General features: G+C 41.8%; 1 protein-coding gene across 7 annotated transcripts in view; it reads right to left on the reverse strand.

The window, feature by feature from the left end:
- The window catches only part of dock8 (dedicator of cytokinesis 8), a 273,640-nt gene that overhangs the window by 13,046 nt on the left and 239,672 nt on the right, over positions 1 to 20,922 (reverse strand). For all 7 annotated transcript variants that reach the window (XM_072590904.1, XM_072590857.1, XM_072590877.1 and 4 more), the window contains 7 exons: positions 19,825 to 19,925; positions 12,781 to 12,973; positions 12,542 to 12,685; positions 6,772 to 6,903; positions 5,167 to 5,301; positions 4,705 to 4,794; positions 2,884 to 3,120 (listed from right to left, as the gene is read on the reverse strand). In XM_072590904.1, coding sequence (XP_072447005.1) covers positions 2,884 to 3,120; positions 4,705 to 4,794; positions 5,167 to 5,301; positions 6,772 to 6,903; positions 12,542 to 12,685; positions 12,781 to 12,973; positions 19,825 to 19,925 — 1,032 coding nt within the window. The remainder of the gene's footprint in view (positions 1 to 2,883; positions 3,121 to 4,704; positions 4,795 to 5,166; positions 5,302 to 6,771; positions 6,904 to 12,541; positions 12,686 to 12,780; positions 12,974 to 19,824; positions 19,926 to 20,922) is intronic.

Consider the following 20,922-nt stretch of genomic DNA (forward strand, 5'->3'; position numbering starts at 1 on the left):
GACAATAACCACTTAAATTCAACCAGGAAGTGAGCCTGGGCTACAAGTGTATCATTTAGTGACTAGCTGTTATTTGCATTTCACACAGTCAGTGCTATTCAAGTTGATGTTTGTTTTATATTTTCACAGCCCTTTAACATTTTTCATTATGAAATGCACAGCCATTGGAAAGTTTCTGCTGCATAAAGGCAAAGTACACATGTTGATTAAAAAGATTTCAAACCTTTTGTTTCATCCCAAACACAAGAAAACTTCCTGGTCCAACGTGTGAACGCAGAATGTTTCTATTAATTAATAAATATATTGTATATGTTCTTTGCTAATTGCCCATCCCTAACTGTGCGTTGAAAGACAGAGGGGAGCTCAGTTTTTGAACCTCTGATATCCATTTGATGTAGGTATACACACAATATTGTTAGGGGAGGAGTTTGGGATTTTGACTAGGAATATTGTGCACAGTTTTGGTCTCCTTATCTGAGAGAAGATGATATGGCTCTCTCTCTCTCTCTCTCTCTCTCGAGTGCAACAAAGTCTTACCAGACTGATTCCTGGCATGGCAGGAGTGATGTATGAAGACAGACTAGGTTGGTTCAGGCTATATTCATTGCAGTTTAGAAGAATAAGGGGGTTCTCATAGAAACTTTTACAATTCTACCAGGACTAGACAGGGTGAATGCAGCAAAGATGATTCTAATGACTGGGGAGTCCAGGGCCAGGGGTCTAAGAATATAGGATAGGCTATTTCAGACTGAGGTGAGGAGAAATGTCTTCACCCAGAGAGTCACGAGCCTGTGGAATTCTCTGTTTAAGAAGGTAGTTGAGGTCTGAAACATTGGATGTTTTCAAGAAGGAGTTAGATATAGTTCTTCAGGCTAAAGGGATTACAGCATACGGGAAAAAAATCAAAATAGGGGACTGAGTTGGATAATCAGCCATGAACATACTGAATGGTGCAGCACACTCGGAGGGCTGCAGAATGTTCTGTATATCTATGTGAGGGAATGGTAATACATTTCCAAGTCAGGATGGTAAGTGGCTTGGAGGGAAACATGCAGTTGGTGATGTTTCCATTTCCTTTTAGATGGAAATAACCACGGGAGTTTGGAAGGTGCTCTATAAGGAGCCTTGGTGAATTTCTGAAGTGCTTCTTGAAGCTGGCACACACTGTGGATCTTTGTGAAGGGAGTGAATGTTAAAAGGGCTGGACTGCATGCCAATCAAATGGACTGCTTTGTACTTGATGGTGTTGAACTTCTTAATGTTCTCAGAGCTGCACCCATCCAGGCAAGTGGGGAGTATTGCATCACACTCCTGACTTGTGGCTTGTAGATGGTGGACAGGCTTTGGGTTAGTCAGGTTCTTAGCCTCGAGCTGCTCTTGGAACGACTGGATTTATATGGCTATTCTATTTAAGTTTCTGGTCAGAGGTAACCCCCAGGATGTTGGTAGTGGGGGATTCAGTGATAGTAATGCCACTGAAAGTCAAGGGACGGAGCTCAGATTCTCTCTTATTGGAGGTGTCTATTGCCTGGACTTTGTGAGGCGTGAATGTTACTTGCCACTTGTCAGCCCAAGCCTGGACATTGTTCAGAACTTACTGCATTTGAACATGGACTACTTCAGTATCGGATAGCACTTAACATTGGCCAATCATCAGCGAACATTCCAACTTCTAATCTTATAATGGAGGGAAAGTCATTGATGAAGTATTGAACATGGTTGAGGCTGGGGCACTTCCCTGAAAAGCTCCTGCAGAGATGTCCTGGAGCTGAGGATAACTGGTCTCCAACACTTTTTTTTTTGTGCCAAGTATGACTCCAACTAGCAGAGAGCTTGCCTCCTGATACCCACTGATTCCAGTTTTGCGAGGATTCCTTGATGCCACACTCGATCGAATGCAGCCTTAATGTCAAGGGCTGTCACTCTCACCTCCCCTCTGGGACTCAGCTCTTTTGTTCATATTTGAACCAAGGCTGTAATAAGATTAGAAGCTGAGTGGCTGTGGCAGAACCCAAACTGTGTATTACGGAGTGGGTTATCATTAAGCAATGGCTGTTTGATCACACTATTGATGAAACTGGTCCATTATTGATGATTGAGAGTAGATTGATGGGACAGTTATTGGCTGGGTTGAATTTACCCTAAGTTGTGTATTGGACAACATTTCACATTGCTGGGTAAATGCCAGTGTTGTAACTACACTGGAACAGCTTGGTTAGGGGAGTAGCAAGTTCTGGAGCACAAATCTTCAGAGACCATAGCCTTTGCAGTGTCTCATATCTTGAGCCATTTCTTGATATCGTGTGGAATGATTTAAATTGGCTGAGGATTGACATCAGTGAAGTGGGAATGTCAGAGAAGGCTAAGATGGATCATCCACTGAGCACTTCTGGCTGAAGATAGTTGCAAATGCTTGAGCCTTATCTTTTGCACTGATGTGCTAGGCTTCTCCATCATTGACGATGGAGATATTTGTGAAGCCTCCTCCTATAGTGAGTTGTTTAATTGCTCACTGCCATTGTGTACAACACATTGCTACATTAGTTGATGCTCATGCTGATTGGTTGAGGGACGGCCCTGAAGCATGTGCCAAGGAAGTGAATTGGGCAGAAATAAGAACCAAATAACTGGAAAAACTTAGCAAGCATCATCTGTGGAGAGAAACAGAGTTAAACTTTAAGGTCAATGACCATTGCTCAGAAATGATCAGTTCAGTTTTTAATCTGTTCCTCTTTTAGAATTTCAGCATCTGCAGTATTTTGCTGTGTATTAGCAACTGGTCTTTGGTCATTCAGTCTTTTCTATTTCAACAATTTTCAAAAATCTGTGTTTCTTTAAAGTAGTTCTTAGGCATGTTTTCAAAACAGTTAGTTCATATATTACCTCTTCTTTCTGAATGACATTAATTCTCGTTTTGATGTAAGGGAATGCATGCTGGGTTGTCAGGATTGTCTTCCTCTTGTATTGTTCTTTTAGGTCTCCCCGAGGACGTCCATCCTTCGTGAAGGGCGTGGTGTACATGAAGCGCCGAAGATTAAAATTCTTTTCAAAATAGGTGACTCTATCTTTCATTTCATAATCATCAAAGAATGGCTCCACAAATGTTATTTGTATGTAGGCCTAGAAACACAAAGTTTGAAATTTAAAAATTTGCAAGTCATTTTATTTGGTAATGTGTACCAGTTGTTGAGGCATGCTTCATTTTTGTTTTCATTAGTGAGACAAGTGTTCCTGTATCAGAAGCAACAGGACTGACTACTGCTTTGAAATTATCTTTAGGATCTATCTGTTGTATGGAACATTAGAAAGAGTGAATTGATATCAAAGTAAGCTGTTGAGAGTGTGGTGCTAGAAAAGCACAGCAGGTCAGGCAGCATCTGAGGAGTAGCAGAATTGATATTTCAGGCAAAAGTCCATCAGGAAAGACTGATAGGTCACAGCTGCCTGACCTGCTCTGCTTTTCCAGCACCCCACTCTCAATCTCCAGCATCCGCAGTCCTCACTTTCTGGATTAGAGTGGTGCTGGAAAAGCACAGCAGTTCAGGCAGCATCTGAGGAGCAGGAAAATTGACGTTTCGGGCAAAAGCCCTTCATCAGGAATACTCACTTTCGCCTATCAAACTAAGCTATGCCCGTTAGAAACCAAAGTACAGTTTGGAGCTAACCACTTCTGTGCCTGGTATCCTATCTGTCTGAGGTTGTAATGTAATTGGATAATAAGCACTGTAGTGGCTTGCACTGTTCATCGTGATTGAGACAATCTCCTGAAGACTGTTAAAATGTTTAAATATTTGCCAGTGGGATGTGGGAATTACTGGCTGGCAATCACTTATTTCCCTTGAGAAGGTGATAATGAACTTCCTTGAACTAGTGCAGTCCATGTGCTGGAGGGCACTTTGTGTGGACATCACACCCCCTCCCCTGTTTTGTATCAGCAGTTTAGACTAATTCCAATAAGGAGGGTCAGTGGCAGTGAACCTGGCTAAGGAATCTCAGATCGTTTAGCTGCACCATATCCCACACGGTGACCGTGGGCAGGGAATAGCTAAGATTGCCTCATTGCATATTTACCAATGCAATTTTACTCTAACTGGCACAAATTTACTCTGCCTTGTAAGAAGATGGCTTGTCTTCATTCAGAGTCTGTTTAATGCTGAAATGTTGTTACCATAACGCAGCATAAAAATTCAGAAAAAAGCTTTGACCTGAAAAGATATTTTGAAAATTATGAAACAGAAAGGAGGTTGAGCAGTAGGTGTCATTTCTGCCTTCAAGCTAGAAGCTCAGGATTTGATGGCCAAAGAAGTTGATTATCAACTTTAAATCCTTCTAATATACACCAACGGAAGGCAGAGAGAGCAGAAGAGATTTCTGCTCAGCATGCGAGGGAAAGAAATTGGAGTGTCACCCATCTAAATCCATTATTAGAGGCTACACTTATCAAGTAAAAGTGGATGCTGCTACAGTAACTGGAGTCCATTGGGGGTCAATTGGCTTGACACCCAATTGATGCCAAAACAATGAGGTTTGATTCCTGTTCCAGCTGATGTGGTTTTGGCACCTACTTCCTTCTCCCTACCTGTGGTGGAGAATGTTGCATTGGGAGTTGGATCCGCCTTCAGGCAGAGAATGCAAGAGTAAGAAAAGTCAAACTTTTAGGAGGAATTGCTTCATATTGCACATTGCAGGTCATTTTCAACTGACCTTGTTGGGATCCAACTTGCCCTTTTCGACAGGGCTAGAATCTTTAATAACCTCCACAGCAGCATCGCCAAAACACTGTCCGTAAAATGCCTAATTGAAAAACAACACAGGATCCATGATTTTAATACCATTCATCAAATACTGTTACTCAAAACGAGCAGAGTTAGGTTAGTTGCTAAGCAGATTTTTGTCATTGAAGAAGCTCTATTTTTGAAGAACATCAACACGTTAGGCCAAATTGTAATTGGATTGCTTTCCTGAGTCACTGCTGGATTTGCACATTGCATATTCAATGAGGAGCTACAAAACCTGAATAATATCTTTGGGGAGAGAAGGCAAGAAACATAATGAAAATAAGTTGTCAAATAAAAGGGAGATATTTGCAATGTTGCAATTCTGGAAGGGGGATTAAAGATTGAATAATACCATCTTCCACATAGACTGATGATGGATTATGCTCACCTCCAACCGATGAGAAATTTCTGGTAGCTTGGTAATGGCAGGTTCTTTGTAGATATATTCCTGTTCATCCAAATCCCCAAATTTAGCTCCATAGAATGCAACACGGAAATACGTGCCAAACATCCGCTTAGAACCCTTGTGAAAACAAAAAGCCATAGCTTTAATGTAGATAATGTAAGATGGGCAAGAGCTGGCAGAACAACATTAGTGGCATAATCCTTGACTGTTCAATTATATTTAGAGTGACTGACATCTTTACATGAAGCTGCTTTGTGGTATTAACTAAATCCTAAGAAAACACCATCTATTAGAAAGTGTTAAAACAATTCCATGCTGTACGATTCTATGACTCCATACAGTTATAACATTTAAAAGACATTTGGACAGGTACATGAATAGGAAAGGTTAGATGGATGTGGAACAAATGCAGGCAAATGGAACTTTATCAGTTTAAGAAACCTGGTCAGCATGGATGAGTTGGATTGAAGAGTCTGTTTCCATGCTGTATGACTCTATGACTGTATGTTACAATGGTAAAAAGGAAGACATTTTGGAACTGGTAAAGCTCAGTGAATTATCATGTCTCAGTCACGAGCCATGATGTGGAGGAACTGGTGTTGTACTGGGGTGGACAAAGTTAAAAATCACACAGCACCAAGTTATAGCTCAACAGGTTTATTTGAAAGTACTTGAAAGCTTGTGATTTCAAATTGGAATATTGGACTATAACCTGGTGTTGTGTGATTTTTAACTTCACTCAGGGAGCTCACTTGAAATCAAGGCTGGTTATTCCATGAGTTGTCACAAAAGTTGAAGATTTTATCAAAGCAAAAAAAAAATTCCCCAATTTGCATGTCTGTTTAGACCAAAGTTTACCGAAAGAATGGACCAGACATCTGTACTCAATAAGAATTACTATTCATTAGAAATAGATTCAGGTAAACAATTATGAACTGGTAATATATAACTCTACCAATTAAACCTCCAACCCCATTATAAACTCCCCTTACAAACATAAATAGAAAGACACACAAAAACATTGGTGTTGTGGATGGAGGGAAAAACTGCGAAGGCAAAAGTGAGGACTGCAGATGCTGGAGATTAGAGTCAAGAGAGTGTTGCTGGAAAAGCACAGCAGGTCAGGCAGCATCCAAGGAACAGGAAAATCGACTCTTCAGGCAGGAGCCCTTCAGGCTTTTCCAGCACCGCTCTAATTTTGACGGGAAAAACTGCGAAGGCAGTTTAATGGTCCCCGTCCATAGGATGGCTGAGATGAATCATTGGCTGTTTATTTCTCGCTCCCTCTCTTCAGCTGTTTCCCACAGTTGGGGGATGGTGGGGGAGGGAAGCAATAGGTGTCATTCAACTGACTGGTTCTTTGAGATCTTGCTCTGCTATTTTTTATTAATTTGACTCAGTTAGTGGCAACATAGCGAACAACTGTTAGGCGTGAATTGCTCTTCTTCGCTCACAGATATCTATGAAGCTATGCATGTACGAATCATCATGTATGTTGAAAGTGGTTCTTTCCCATAATGATGAATAATCCTGAAAAGAAATGCTTCATACTGAGAAAGTCTTCTGTACTGAGACAAAATAAGTTACCTTTGCTGTTATGCTTTCAAATGCTTTTTTGAGCTTCTCATGTATATAAGCCAATTTGTTGACATCTCTATGGGCTTCTTGAATTGGTATGACAACTTTGTAGACTTCATTCACACTTTCAAACATGCAGGCCTAAAGGAATGACAGAACAGCATGTATTAACATAATCGATAGTGCCAATATAATTAACTGCATTAACCATTTAATTCCTCAAGACTAAAGTTAGATCATTCCTCATGTTAAATGGATAATAGGAGGAATGATCTAACTTTAGTCTTGAGGAATTAAATGGATAACTTTATTATCCTAAAGTTTGGTCTCCTAATCTAACCAATATAAATCCCACAGAATCGATAGACAGCAAAGTGAATTATGCAGGTATTTTGAGTTAAATTGAAATGAAGGAAAGATCAGTTAAATTAAACTGTTTCTTGATGTGCTCTGACAGGAATAAATATCACTGGCTCCAAATTGGTTTGATACACTGAATTTGGGTTTCATCCCAGCCTCTGAACATCTGAACATTTTGTTAAATATTTAAAGCTTTTCTTTAAAACTCATGTTTCGCATTTGATACATGCTGCAGACTGGCTGAGTAATTCCAGAATTTTCTATCATTACTTATTGTCTATTTAAGAAACAGTGTTACTCAGGGCAAGAGGTTTGAAACAAAATCAGAAATTTATTTTTAATCTGAGCATCTTTTTAAAAAAAATCATTTATAGGATGTAAGCATTGCTGACTAGGCCAGCACTTACTGCTCAATCCTAATTGATCATAGTCACCCACACTGCCTTCAGTCTGGAGTCACATGGAGGCCAGATCAGGTAAGGGTGGCAGTTTCCTCCCCTAAAGGACATAAATGAACTGGATGTGTTTTTACAAGAATTGATAGTGCATACATATCATTTGATTTGATTAACAATTGTCACGTGTACTGAGATACAGTGAAAAGCGTTGTTTTTCACGCAAATGAAACAAATCATACCTTACATAAGTACATCAGGTTAATAGAACAGAATGCAGAATATTGTGTTATAGCTACAGGGAAGGTGCAGAGAAAGATCAACTCTAATATATGAGAAGTCTGTTCACAAGTCTGATAGCAGCGGGGAAGGAGCTGTTCCTAAATCTGTTATAGAGTCATAGAGATGTACACCACGGAAACAGACCCTTCGGTCCAACTTGTTCATGCCAACCCAATCTAGTCCCACTTGCCAGCACCCGTCCCATAGCCCTCCAAACCTTTCCTATTCATATACCCATCCAGATGCCTTTTAAATGTTGCAATTGTACCAGCCTCCACCACTTCCTCTTGCAGCTCATTCCATACACGTACCACCCTCTATGTGAAAAAGTTGCCCCTTAGGTCTCTTTTATATCTTTCCCCTCTCACACTAAACCTATGCCCTCTAGTTCTGGACTCCCCAACCCCAGGAAAGAGACTTTGTCTATTTATCCTATCCATGCCCCTCATGATTTTATAAGTCTCTGGAAGGTCAACCCTCAGTATCCAACGCTCCAGAGAAGACAGCCCCAGCCTATTCAATCTCTCCCTAAACGTCAAATCCTCTAACCCTGGCAACATCCTTGTAAATGCTTTCTGAACCCTTTCAAGTTTCACAACATCTTTCCGATAGGAAAGAGACCAGAATTGCATGCAATATTCCAACAGTGGCCTCACCAATGTCCTATACAGCTGCAACATGACCTCCCAAGAGAAAACATGATTTTGAGTTTTGCCACATCTCAAAAGCAAGCAGGTCATCAGACTAATATCTACTATTGACAGATTATCTGTTTTAATCGTCAGAATAAGAATACCATAATTCCATAAGTAATAACAAAAACTTGGTTGAGCATCAAATAAGCGTCTTCTGGATTAGTGGTGCTGGAAGAGCACAGCAGTTCAGGCAGCATCCAAGTAGCTTCGAAATCGACGTTTCGGGCAAAAGCCCTTCATCAGGAATAAAGGCAGTGAGCCTGAAGCGTGGAGAGATAAGCTAGAGGAGGGTGGAGGTGGGGAGAAAGTAGCATAGAGTACAATGGGTGAGTGGGGGAGGGGATGAAGGTGATAAGTCAGGGAGGAGAGGGCGGAGTGGATAGGTGGAAAAGGAGATAGGCAGGTAGGACAAGTCCGGACAAGTCATGGGGACAGTTACTGAGCTGGAAGTTTAGAACTAGAGTGAGGTGGGGGAAGGGGAAATGAGGAAACTGTTGAAGTCCACATTGATGCCCTGGGGTTGAAGTGTTCCGAGGCGGAAGATGAGGCGTTCTTCCTTCAGGCGTCTGGTGGTGAGGGAGCGGCGGTGAAGGAGGCCCAGGACCTCCATGTCCTCGGCAGAGTGGGAGGGGGAGTTGAAATGTTGGGCCATGGGGCGGTGTGGTTGATTGGTGCGGGTGTCTCGGAGATGTTCCCTAAAGCGCTCTGCTAGGAGGCGCCCAGTCTCCCCAATGTAGAGGAGACCGCATCGAGAGCAACGGATAAAATAAATTATATTAGTGGATGTGCAAGTAAAACTTTGATGGATGTGGAAGGCTCCTTTAGGGCCTTGGATAGAGGTGAGGGAGGAGGTGTGGGCGCAGGTTTTACAGTTCCTGCGGTGGCAGGGGAAAGTGCCAGGATTGGAGGGTGGGTTGTTTGGGGGCGTGGACCTGACCATATCTACATCAGAATAAAAAAAGTTCATAATGCAAAATTTGACAGCAGTCCTACTGGAACATGTTTTCAAACCTCTGTATCTTCTCCCTAATGGAAGAGGGTGAAGGAGAGTGTAACCGGGGTGGGAGGGGTCTCTGATTATGAAGAGAGTATAACCGGGGTGGGAGGGGTCTCTGATGATGAAGAGAGTGTAACCGGGGTGGGAGGGGTCTCTGATTATGAAGAGAGTGTAACCGGGGTGGGAGGGGTCTCTGATTATGAAGACAGTGTAACCAGGTTGGGAGGGGTCTTTGATTATGTTGGTTGCTTTCCCGAGGCAGCAGGAAGTCAATGGTAGATTAGATCAGAATAGTTTCCCAACAGTATGGAAACAGGCCCTTCGGCCCAACAAGTCCACACCGAACCTCTGAAGAGTAACCCACTCAGACCCATTCCCTCCCCTGTATCTTCCCCTGACTAATGCACCTAATACTATGGGTAATTTACAATGGAGATAAGGAGAAACATCTTCAGCCAGAGAGCGGGAAATCTATGGAATTCATTGCCACGGAGGGCTGTGGAGGCCAGGTCACTGAGTATATTTGAGATAGAGATAGTTAGGTTCTTGAGTATCAAGGGGATCGAGGGTTACGGGGATAAAGTGGGAGAATGAGGTTGAGAAACTTATCAGCCATAATTGGATGGCAGAGCAGACTCAATAGGCTGAATGGCCTAATTTCTGCTCCGATGTCTCATGGTCTTAATGTCTCAGGTCCAGTGACCCTTCCTCAGAATTGGATTCTTATGACAACTGATAATTGTTATTAGACATCTTATTCCTGATATTTTTACTGAATTCAAATCCCACCATTAAAACCAGAGTCCTCAGAACATTCAACATATCTCGCTGCATCTGAGGAGGGAAAGACATCCCATGAACAAATAAAAAAATGTTCTGAAGGTCAAAATGTTAACTCTGTTCTCTTTCCACACATGCTCCCAGGCCCGCTGAGGTTCCCCAGCAACTTCTGTTTTTGTTTCAGATCTTCAGCATCTGGGTCTCTGGAGGACAAGTTCAGTCACAATATCCCAAGGCTATTGACTGATTGAAATGTGAAAGACTCCATTGTCAAACATTGACACTGTGTACAAAAGTACATTTGAAAAGGAAATAAGCTATGTTATACCCATTTAAACGTTTGCACTTGTGGGACTAAGTCCCCAGAGATTAAAAGAATGTATTACAAGCCCCAAGGTATTTCAGTTGGGATTGAACCACTGGATTGGATGTTAATGTGAAGTTGCATGTGGATCATGGGGCATCACTAAGATGTGGAAAAGCTGGAAATATGTCGTTTCATTAGCATTTAAGTTCCCCATCCTCTCAGTAGTAGTGGGCTTGATGAGTATCCTGAAGCTAAGGTCTTAACTCAAGTACATAGATAATCCAAACTTGCACATTGGTGGGGTTGGAGTTGCTGATCCGAAAATTAGACTTGACACAGTGGACTCCAGATGAACACAGGCTCAGTATCCTTGGTTGAGCTGGATGTTGCTGACTCCTCACAATCCTTCTGAGGATGCACCATCATAAGGCACACGCAGACAATACGACAGCTCAGGTATTCAACCTTTAGGTCTAGTAAAAGAGAATGTTTTGTTTTCAGCTGGTGGCTCACACTTTGAGTGAGCAAGAGGGCAGATTCAAGATTCAAGGACAGCAGTGGAGAAGCCATGTCAGACCCTGCAGGCATCTCCAAGTTCTGTTCAACACAATGCAGAATGCTGTAACCTGGGTACTGCTGATGAAGAAAACATTGTGCTGCAGCAGAGATTGAGTAATTACAGGCCTTAAAAACACACTCTTCTGAACTGTAGACAAATGGAAAAATTCCACCTCAGTCATGAGCAGGTCAAAGTCACAGGACATCACAGCGATGAAGTCTTCAGCAGACAATGGGCCAATTCCACGAAGCTATTAACTTGACAGTTGAACAAGTGCATTCATGCCTTGAACAAGGATTTGCAAATTCTGAGGGCCTCACCCAGTATTTTAATTGGTGTGTTTTATTGTAAGCTTCAGTTGTAAGAATATGGTTGGCATGGACTAAATGGACTGAAGGGTCTGTTTCTATGCTGCATGATTCTATGAATCTATGACTTTATGAATACAAATTACAGATCACTGACCTTACATTGGTATTTAGCAACATAAAACCACACAAGAATATCTTTGTTACATATCCTACAGCAAGGAGCATGCTAATTCTTTTTAAACACATTAATGACTACTCTGAAAGATTTAATGCCAACTTCAACCATTTTCAAAAGAACCTGCTGAGGTTTTTGAAGCTCATCATGAAGCTATATTTCTACTTCATGTACAATCAGAACATGCAGTGGGGAACATTGGCACTCAGTCTATTCCAGACACATTTAAGGCGATCCTAGCCACCAACTGAGAGAAATACTTTCCTGACTACAAATGTCCTCCATGCAGACTTCCTTGGCAGGATATATTTGAACAAAAAACAAGTGATTGCTGATTAAAATCCCAAACTGTGTGTAACATCAACACAATGGCCAGCAAATTCAATTTTAACTCAGTCTGTGTTTCAGGCAGGGGAGAGGTTGCTTGAATGTAGAAAGTGTGATGTTCAGTCAACAAATGTCAGCACATAAAGTATTTTAACTCTGAGTTCATTTCAGATAAGTGGTACGAAAGAATTTTGAGAACATTTGGTAGAGACAGAGTAGAAGGCTGGGAACAGTGCTGTTTCTCCAACTGCTCCCTGGCTCAGTTTCTGATGGACAGACAGGTAGGGTTAAACACAATCTGAATATCCCTGGTTCATGTCCATAGCCATAGAATTCAAAATTTCTGCTCTCCTTAGCAGTTGCACTGCTGGCTCACACTAACTGATTCATGATTTCTGTTTGTCGTTGGCGAGGTCCTGATCTGTCCTTTACAAAGTACAAAATGCCCAAGCCACTCCTCCACAGTCATTCTCATAATTCTCCATGTATGAGCTGGACAGGGACTCTGGTAGAAGTCTGCAACATGTTGGCGTGTGGGTAACAGGAGCTAAAGGAAGGAGGAGGAGAAGTAAGTATATAAAGGACACTTACCGTGCTGAAAAGCTCAGCAGCTTGTTCAAGCAAACCCACAAGACCATTTTCACTGAAATATCTTCCACTGCATATTCCGTCTTCATCTGGGGACAAGATATCATCTGATACTGCAGATTCTTCCAGAACATTAGGTGATATATTCTGGAAACCACGACAGAAAAAAAAAAGTTAGAATCAAGTTCCTTCTGCACTTGGGTATATAAATAGTGGTGCTAAGTGAATACTTTCAGACATACCTGAAAGCTAACACTGCCCACAGGAAGGTACTTGTGATCTTCCAACATGCTGAGGTACTCTGCTACCAGTGCTGCAGCATGCACCAAACACAATGCAGCCTCAGTGTAACACTGCCTCTTCGTATGCTTCTCAGCCATGTTCTGTAGCCAGGTCAAACGTAGGTCAGGTGAAGTCTGATATCCTTTAGCCAACCTGAATTATTAATTTCAAAAAGAAAAGTAGTAATTACATAAGAAATAAAACAATAATCAGGACTAGAAAGGCCATTTATAATTGAAGGAACTGCAGATGTTGTAAATCAGAAATTTCTGGAAAAACTCAGTAAATCTGACAGCAGCGATAGAGAGAAATCAGAGTTAAGGTTTTGGGTCCACTGACCCTTCCTCAGGACCCAGAATATGGCATTGTGATGAGGCTGGAGGAGAAACTCTGACCTCAGAAATAATGTAGGAACTGTGCTTCCAAATCCCACAGTAGAGGCTGGGGGAATGTAAAACTGATCAATAAATCTGGAATAAAATGCTAGTCTCAGTAAGGTTGACTGTGACAACAATCATTGATTCCATGTGGTTCACTCATTACAAGAAGGTAAAGAAAGCCACTTGGCCCATTTTGTCTGGAACAGCTCTTGAAATGACCATCTTGACTTCATAAAATTCTCCTGCTTTTCCCCATTCCCTTACACATTATTTCTGTTTAAACAACTATCCAAAATTCAGATGAATGCTTCAATTGAACCTGCCTTCACCACCCTTCCAGGTACTACATTCCAGACTGGTAACACTCCTGAGAAAACATTTTTTCTCACAGCACTTTTGCTTATTTCACAAATCACCTTAAACACTCACATCCTTGATCTTTTTACAAGTCTGAACATTCCTCTCCACCTACTTTATCTAATGCCTCATAATTTTGAAAACTTCCATCAGATCTCCTCTCAGCCTTCATCTCTCCAAGGAAAGCAGCCCTGACCTCTCCAATTTATCCTCATAATTGAAGTTTCTCATCCCTGGAACCATTTTGTTAATCTCTTCTGACCTCTCTCCAGTGCATTCACATACTTCCTATAATATAGTGCCCACAACTAGACACAATACTCCAGCCGAGGCCTGTGATGATGCTGCTCCTTTAACCAGGTTACGGTCAAAGAACCATAGAGATGTACGGCACGGAAACCAACCCTTCGGTCCAACTCGTCCATGCCAACCAGATATCCCAACATAATCTAGTCCCACTTGTCAGCACCCAGCCCATATCCTTCCAAACCCTTCCTATTCATATACCCATCCAGAAGCCTTTTAAATGTTGTAATTGTACCAGCCTCCACCACTTCCTCTGGCAGCTCATTCCATACATGCACCACTCTGCGTGAAAAAGTTGCCCCTTAGGTCTCTTTTATATCTTTCCCCTCTCACCCTAAACCTATGCCCTCTAGTTCTGGACTCCCTCCACCCCAGGGAAAAGACCTTGTCTATTTACCCTATCCATTCCCATCATGATTCTATAAACCTTTAAGGTCACCCCCTCAGTCTCAGATGCTCCAGGGAAAACAGCCCCAGTCTGTTCAGCCTCTCCCTGTAGCTCAGATCCTCAAACCCTGGTAACATCCTTGGAAACCTTTTTTGAACCCTTTTAGGTTTCACAACATCCTTCTGACAGGAAGGAGACCAGAATTGCATGCAATATTCCAACAGTGGCCTAACTAATGTCCTGTACAGTCGCAACATGACCTCCCAGCTCCTGTACTCAATACTTTGACCAATAAAGGAAAGCATAGCAGCACCTTCTTCACTATCCGATCTACCTGTGACTCTACTTTCAAGGAGCTATGAACATGCACTCCAAGGTCTCTTTGTTCAGCAACACTCCCAAGGACCTTACCATTAAGTATATAAGTTCTGCTAAGATTTGTTTTCCCAAAATGCAACACCTCACATTTATTTAAATTAAACTCCATCTGTCACTCCTCAGCCCATTGGCTCATCTGGTCAAGATCCCATTGGACTCTGAGATAGCCTTCTTCGCTGTCCACTACACCTCCAATTTTGGTGTCATCTACAAGCTTATTAACTATACGTCTTATGCTCCCATCCAAATCATTTATATAAATGACGAAAAGCAGTGGACCCAGCACCAATCCTTGTGGCACTCCACTGGTCACAGGCCTCCAGTCTGAAAAACAAACCCCCACCACCACCCTCTGTCTTCTACCTTGGAGCCAGTTCTGTATCCAAATGGCTAGTTCTCCCTGTATTCCGTGAAATCTAACCTTGCTAACCAGTCTCCCATGGGGAACCTTGTCGAATGTCTTACTGAAGTCCATATAGGTCACGTCCACTGCTCTGCCCATCAATCCTCTTTGCTATTGCTTCAAAAAACTCAATCAAGTTCGTGAGATTTGCTTTCCCACACACAAAGCTATGTTTACTATCCCTAATCAGTCCTTGCCTTTCCAAATACATGTACACCCTGTCTCTCAGGATTCCCTCCAACAACTTGCCCACCACCGAGGTCAGGCTCACTGGTCTATAGTTCCCTGGCTTGTCCTTACCACCCTTCCTAAACAGTGGCACCACATTAGCCAACCTCCAGTCTTCCGCCACCTCACCTGTGACTATTGATGATCTCAGTGAGGGGCCCATAATTACTTCCTTAGCTTCCCACAGAGTTCTAGGGTACACCTAATCAGGTCCTGGGGATTTACGCACTTTTATGCGTTTCAAAACATCCAGCACTTCCTCCTCTGTAATATGGACATTTTTCAAGATATCACCATCTATTTCCCTACATTCTATGTCTTCCATGTCCTTTTCCATAGTAAACACTGATGTAAAATACTTGTTTAGTATCTCCCCCATCTCCTGTGGCTCCACACAAAGTCCACCTTGCTGATCTTTGAGGGGCCCTATTCTCTCCCTAGTTACCCTTTTGTCCTTAATGTATTTGTAAAAACCCTTTGGATTCTCCTTAACTCTATTTGCAAATGCAATCTCATGTCCCTTTTTTGCCCTCCTGATTTCCCTCTTAAGTATACTCCTACTTCCTTTATACTCTTCTAAGGATTCACTCAAGCTATCCTGTCTATACCTGATGTATGCTTCCTTCTTTTTCCTAACCAAACCCTAAAAGTCTTTAGTCATTCAGCATTCCCTAAACCTATCTGCCTTTCCTTTCACCCTGACAGGAATATACTTTCTTTGGACTCTCGTTATCTCATTTCTGAAGGTTTCCCATTTTCCAGGCGTCCCTTTACCTGCGAATATCTGCCTCCAATCAGCTTTTAGGAGTTCTTGCCTAATATGTAAAAATTAGCCTTCCTCCAATTTAGAACTTCAACTTTTAGATCTGGTCTATCATTTTCCATTACTATTTTAAAACAAATAGAATTATGGTCACTGACCCAAAAGTACTCCCCCACTGACACCTCAATCACCTACCCTGCCTTATTTCCCAACAGTAGGTCAAGTTTTGCACCTTTTCTAGTGGGTACATCCACATATTGAATCAGAAAACTTTCTTGTACACACTTCATAAATTCCTCTCCATCTAAACCCTTAACACTATGGCAGTCCCAGTCAATGTTTGGAAAGTTAAAATCTCCAACCATAACCACCCTATTATTCCTACAAGATAACTGAGATCTCCTTCCAAATTTGTTTCTCAATTTCCCTCTGACTATTGGGGGGTCTATAATACAATCCCAATAAGGTGATCATCCCTTTCTTATTTTTCAGTTCCACCCAAATAACTTCCCTGGATGTATTTGCAGGAATATCCTCCCAAAGTACAGCTGTAACGCTATCCTTTATCAAAAATGTCACTCCCTCTTCTCTCTTGGCCCTCTTTCGATCTTTCCTGTAGCATTTGTATCCTGGAACATTCAGCTGCCAGTCCTGCCCATCCCTGAGACACATTTCTATATTTGTTATGATATCCCAGTCCCATGCTCCTAACCATGCTCTGAGTTCATCTGCTTTCCCTGTTAGGCCTCTTGCATTGAAGTAAACACAGTTTAATTTATCAATCCTACCTTGTTCGCTGCTTTCTCCCTGCCTGCCCTGACTGCTTGACTTGCTTCTTTTCTCAACTGTACCGGTCTCAAATTGAATTCTTTCCTCACTATTTCCCTGGGCCCCAGCCACCCCCACCCCCCACCACCACCTTACTAGTTTAAATCCTCCTGAGTGTCTCTAGCAAATCTCCCAGCCCCCTTCCAATTCAGGTGCAATCCATTCTTCTTGTATGGGTCACTTCTACCCCAGAAGAGATTCCAATGATCTAAAAATGTGAATCCTTCTCCCATACACCAGCTCCTCAGCCATACATTCATCTATTCTATCCTCCTATTCCTATCCTCACTAGCTTGTAACACCAGGAATAATCCAGATATGGTGTCCTTAGCGTTTTTTCAGAGGTTGTAAAAGACAGACTCCAAAAGGTCTGGGCTTGGAAGGGTTTTAAAGCCAGTTTAATTATTGATAACAGATCCTGTCTCAGGCAAAAGGCCTTTAAGTTTTAAGGGAAACACTTGTACAATGAATGGGGAGTGGCCAGTTCTCCCAGTTCAGTTTTTCTCTGATTTGGTTTGATCTTGCTATTCATTGAAAGCAGTCAGGCAGTTGTAAAAAGCTGTTGGACCCAAAGAAGCAAGTCCATGCTGATCCTCCTTCCTCTCTGACATCTGTACTGTAAGACCCTGTGTTTTATTTTACCTTTGGCACCAAGGTGTGTTTATGGGATTGTTGCAAGTATTTGGAACAGCATCATTAATTTGGGATGGTCTGTTGGGCTTTTGGATAGGTTAGGTTATTTAGTATTCTGTTCTCTTTTGTTGGTGTTTGATTTGATAATCTTATAAATAAATTCGGTTTTGTTTAAAACTAAGTGCTTTGACGAGCTGCATCCCTCCTGGAATTTCCACGTTACACCTGCTTAAAAGAACTAGCAAAGTTAGGGTCTGAGCTACTTTCTTGAAATGCTTTGAGGGTTCTGGCCTGGTCCATAAGAGGCCTAACAGGTGTGTTAAAGAAGTTCAACATTAGCTTAGTCTTTTACTCTCTGCCACGATGAATAAATCTCAGGATACTGCATTCTTTATTAACTGCTCCCTCCATTTATCTAGCCACTTGAATGATCTGTGGCAGGTATAGCCAGATCCCTCTGGATCCCATTTAATATTGTTCCCATATTTCATATTGTCTTTTCATCCATTTCCTCCTAAAATGCATTACTTCACATTACCCTTCATTTAACTTCACCTGCCACTTATCTGCCCATTCCATCAGCTTGTCAAGGTGCTTTTGAAATTCTGCATTGTCCTTTGCACAGTTCATAATGTTTCCAAGTTTTTTATTATCCACAAACTTTGAAATTGTATACAGCAATGAAGATCTACAATATTAATATATAACAGAAAAATCAAAACATAACTGACATTATTGATTTATTCACAGGATTTGGGCATCGCAGGTGGGTCAGCATTTCTTGCCCATCCCTGACAGCCCAGAGGGCATTTGAGAGTGAACCAGATTGCTGTGGGAATGTGTGAAACTCAAGGACAAACCTTGCTCCAGCATGAAAATTATCAATGGACCCCCTTACTCTTTGTTCCCTCTGACTCAGTAATTTTGTATCCATGTGGTGACTGTCCCTTGCAATCCATGAGTTATAACTTCTCTCACAATTTGTTGTGTGTTACCAGGTTGAACACCAGCTAGAAGTCCATGTGCAGTTGATCAACAATTTCACCCCCATTAGCCCTTCAGGTTACCTTTTCAAAATATCTCCAGCAAGTTTGTTAAACATGATTTTCCCTTTAGAAATCCATGTCAATCAGCGCTTTTTCCACGTGACTATAGTTTTATCGTGAATCATTGATTTCAGAAACTCCCCCGACACTCATTTCAAACTGACTGGTCTATAATTCCTGCCTTATCCTGATAACCTTTTTTTTAGTATACAAGCTCTGGTCCTTTAGGGAGTGAATGCATCATCCTAGCCTCCTCTGGCCTACATGTGACTCCAGACTCACAGCAATGTGATTGACTGTCTGCTGAAATTGCAGAATAATAGTCAGAAAGATGAGAACAGGAGAGCAAGGGGAGGTGGTTGCAATATTGATCAAAAAATGAATTACCGGGATGATATCTAGGAAGGATCATCAAACAGAGCTACATGAATAGAAGCAAAAGTTACAAAAGCAGCAAACATGCTGTAGATGTGTACTATCGGCCCTACTGCAATAAACTGAGATTCAAACATTAATCAAATATCAGAGAAGGGTAATAATAAGGCAGTGATTAGTAGACGATAATAACTGTCTAAACATTAACTGGGTTTACCTTTAGTGTGCAAGGTAGGGTGGGAACAAAATTCTTAAATTACTTCCAGAAGAACTTTATTTTCCCACTATGTAGAAACAACAAGGGCCTGGGTATTTCTGGACTGTTTATCTGGAAATCAGCTTGGATAGGTGGAAGATGGGGAGCATTTTGGAGATAACCCAGATACATTTAAGATATTTATTTTCTTTCAGTCTAGTGAAAGCTTAGAGAAAGGAGGTGATGCACTGAATGTCACATGCATCTCACTGAAGCATCCCTACATTGGTACACATTGCAGAATCAGCTGGGATGATCATTATAGATCAGTTATTGGCCTTCAGTAACCTAGATTAGATTAGATTACATTCCCTACAGTGTGGAAACAGGCCCTTCGGCCCAACAAGTCCACACCGACTTTCCAAAGACCAACCCACCCAGACCCATTCCCCTACGGGCAATTTAGCATGGCCAATTCACCTGACCTGCACATCTTTGGATTGTGGCAGGAAACCGGAGCACCCGGAGGAAACCCACGCAGACACGGGGAGAATGTGCAAAGTCCACACAGATAGTCGCCCGAGGCGGGAATTGAACCCAGGTCATTGGTGCTGTGAGGCAGCAGTGCTAACCACTGAGCCACCATGCCGCCCGTTGCTGAAAAGAGCAATGATAGGACATCTAGCAATGATGACAGTGTGCTTTTTGTGAGTGTTTATTTACCTGTACATTAGATCCATGAGCATCTCAGGATCTTTCTGGAACTCCCTCATTTTGACAGTGTCAGATAAGATGCTGTTGAGATTAAACAGTAGTTCCTCCACCTGGAAACAATTAAAAGAACAGAGAATACATTAACTACAGTGATTAGTGTATACTGTCATTTTACATTACAGTTTCACATGGATTTATTAATCACATTGTGTGCAACTTTAGAATATTAATAATGATTTATTTTTTCATAGGATGTGGTTATCACTGGGTGGATATCAGGAAGGTGTTGCTGTGTCTCCTTCTTGAACAGCTACAATCCACGTCATGTAGGTACATCAATGTACTGAAAGAAAGGAGGTTTATAGACCCAGTAAAGGCACAACAATATAGTCCTAAGTCTGCATAGAATAGAGAGGGACCTGCAACTGATGGCGGTCCCATGTATGTAGGACATACACAGAACATAATAATTAGAGCAGGAGTAGGCCATTTGGCCCCTCAAGCCTGCCCCATCATTCAACAAAATCAAGGCTGATCTGCCCTCAACTCCTTTTTTGAGCCTGCTCAGCATGTTGTCAAATTCCTGATACTTCAAAAATCTCATTACATCCTCTTTAAACACTTTCACAATGATCTAACCTCCACAAGTCTCTAGGGTAGATAATTCCAGGCATTCACGAATCCCTGGGAAAAGAAATTCCTTTGTATCTCAATTTTAAATGAGTGTTCCTTTATTCTCTAACTATGTTGTTCAGATCCCCCACTAATGAAAACATCCTCTCAACATCTACCTGATCTCCAGCGTCTGTAGTCCTCATTCTCAACATCTACCTTGTCAAGACCCCTCAGAACCTGACATGTTTCAATGAGATCAACCCTTATTATTCTAGACTGTAATCAATAAAGGCCCAACTTGTTTAACACTTCTTGATAAGTCAACTCTTTCACCACAGGAATTTGCCAAGTGAATCTCTTTTGAACTGTCTGAAAAGGCAATATATCATTATTTTTAAATACTGGGAGAAAACTGTACACAGTATTCCAAGTGCTGCCTCACCATCACGCTGAATACTTGTAGCATGACTTGCCTGTTTTTAAACACCATCC

The sequence above is a fragment of the Chiloscyllium punctatum genome, chromosome 2, assembly GCF_047496795.1.
Source record: "Chiloscyllium punctatum isolate Juve2018m chromosome 2, sChiPun1.3, whole genome shotgun sequence".
NCBI lineage: Eukaryota > Metazoa > Chordata > Chondrichthyes > Orectolobiformes > Hemiscylliidae > Chiloscyllium > Chiloscyllium punctatum.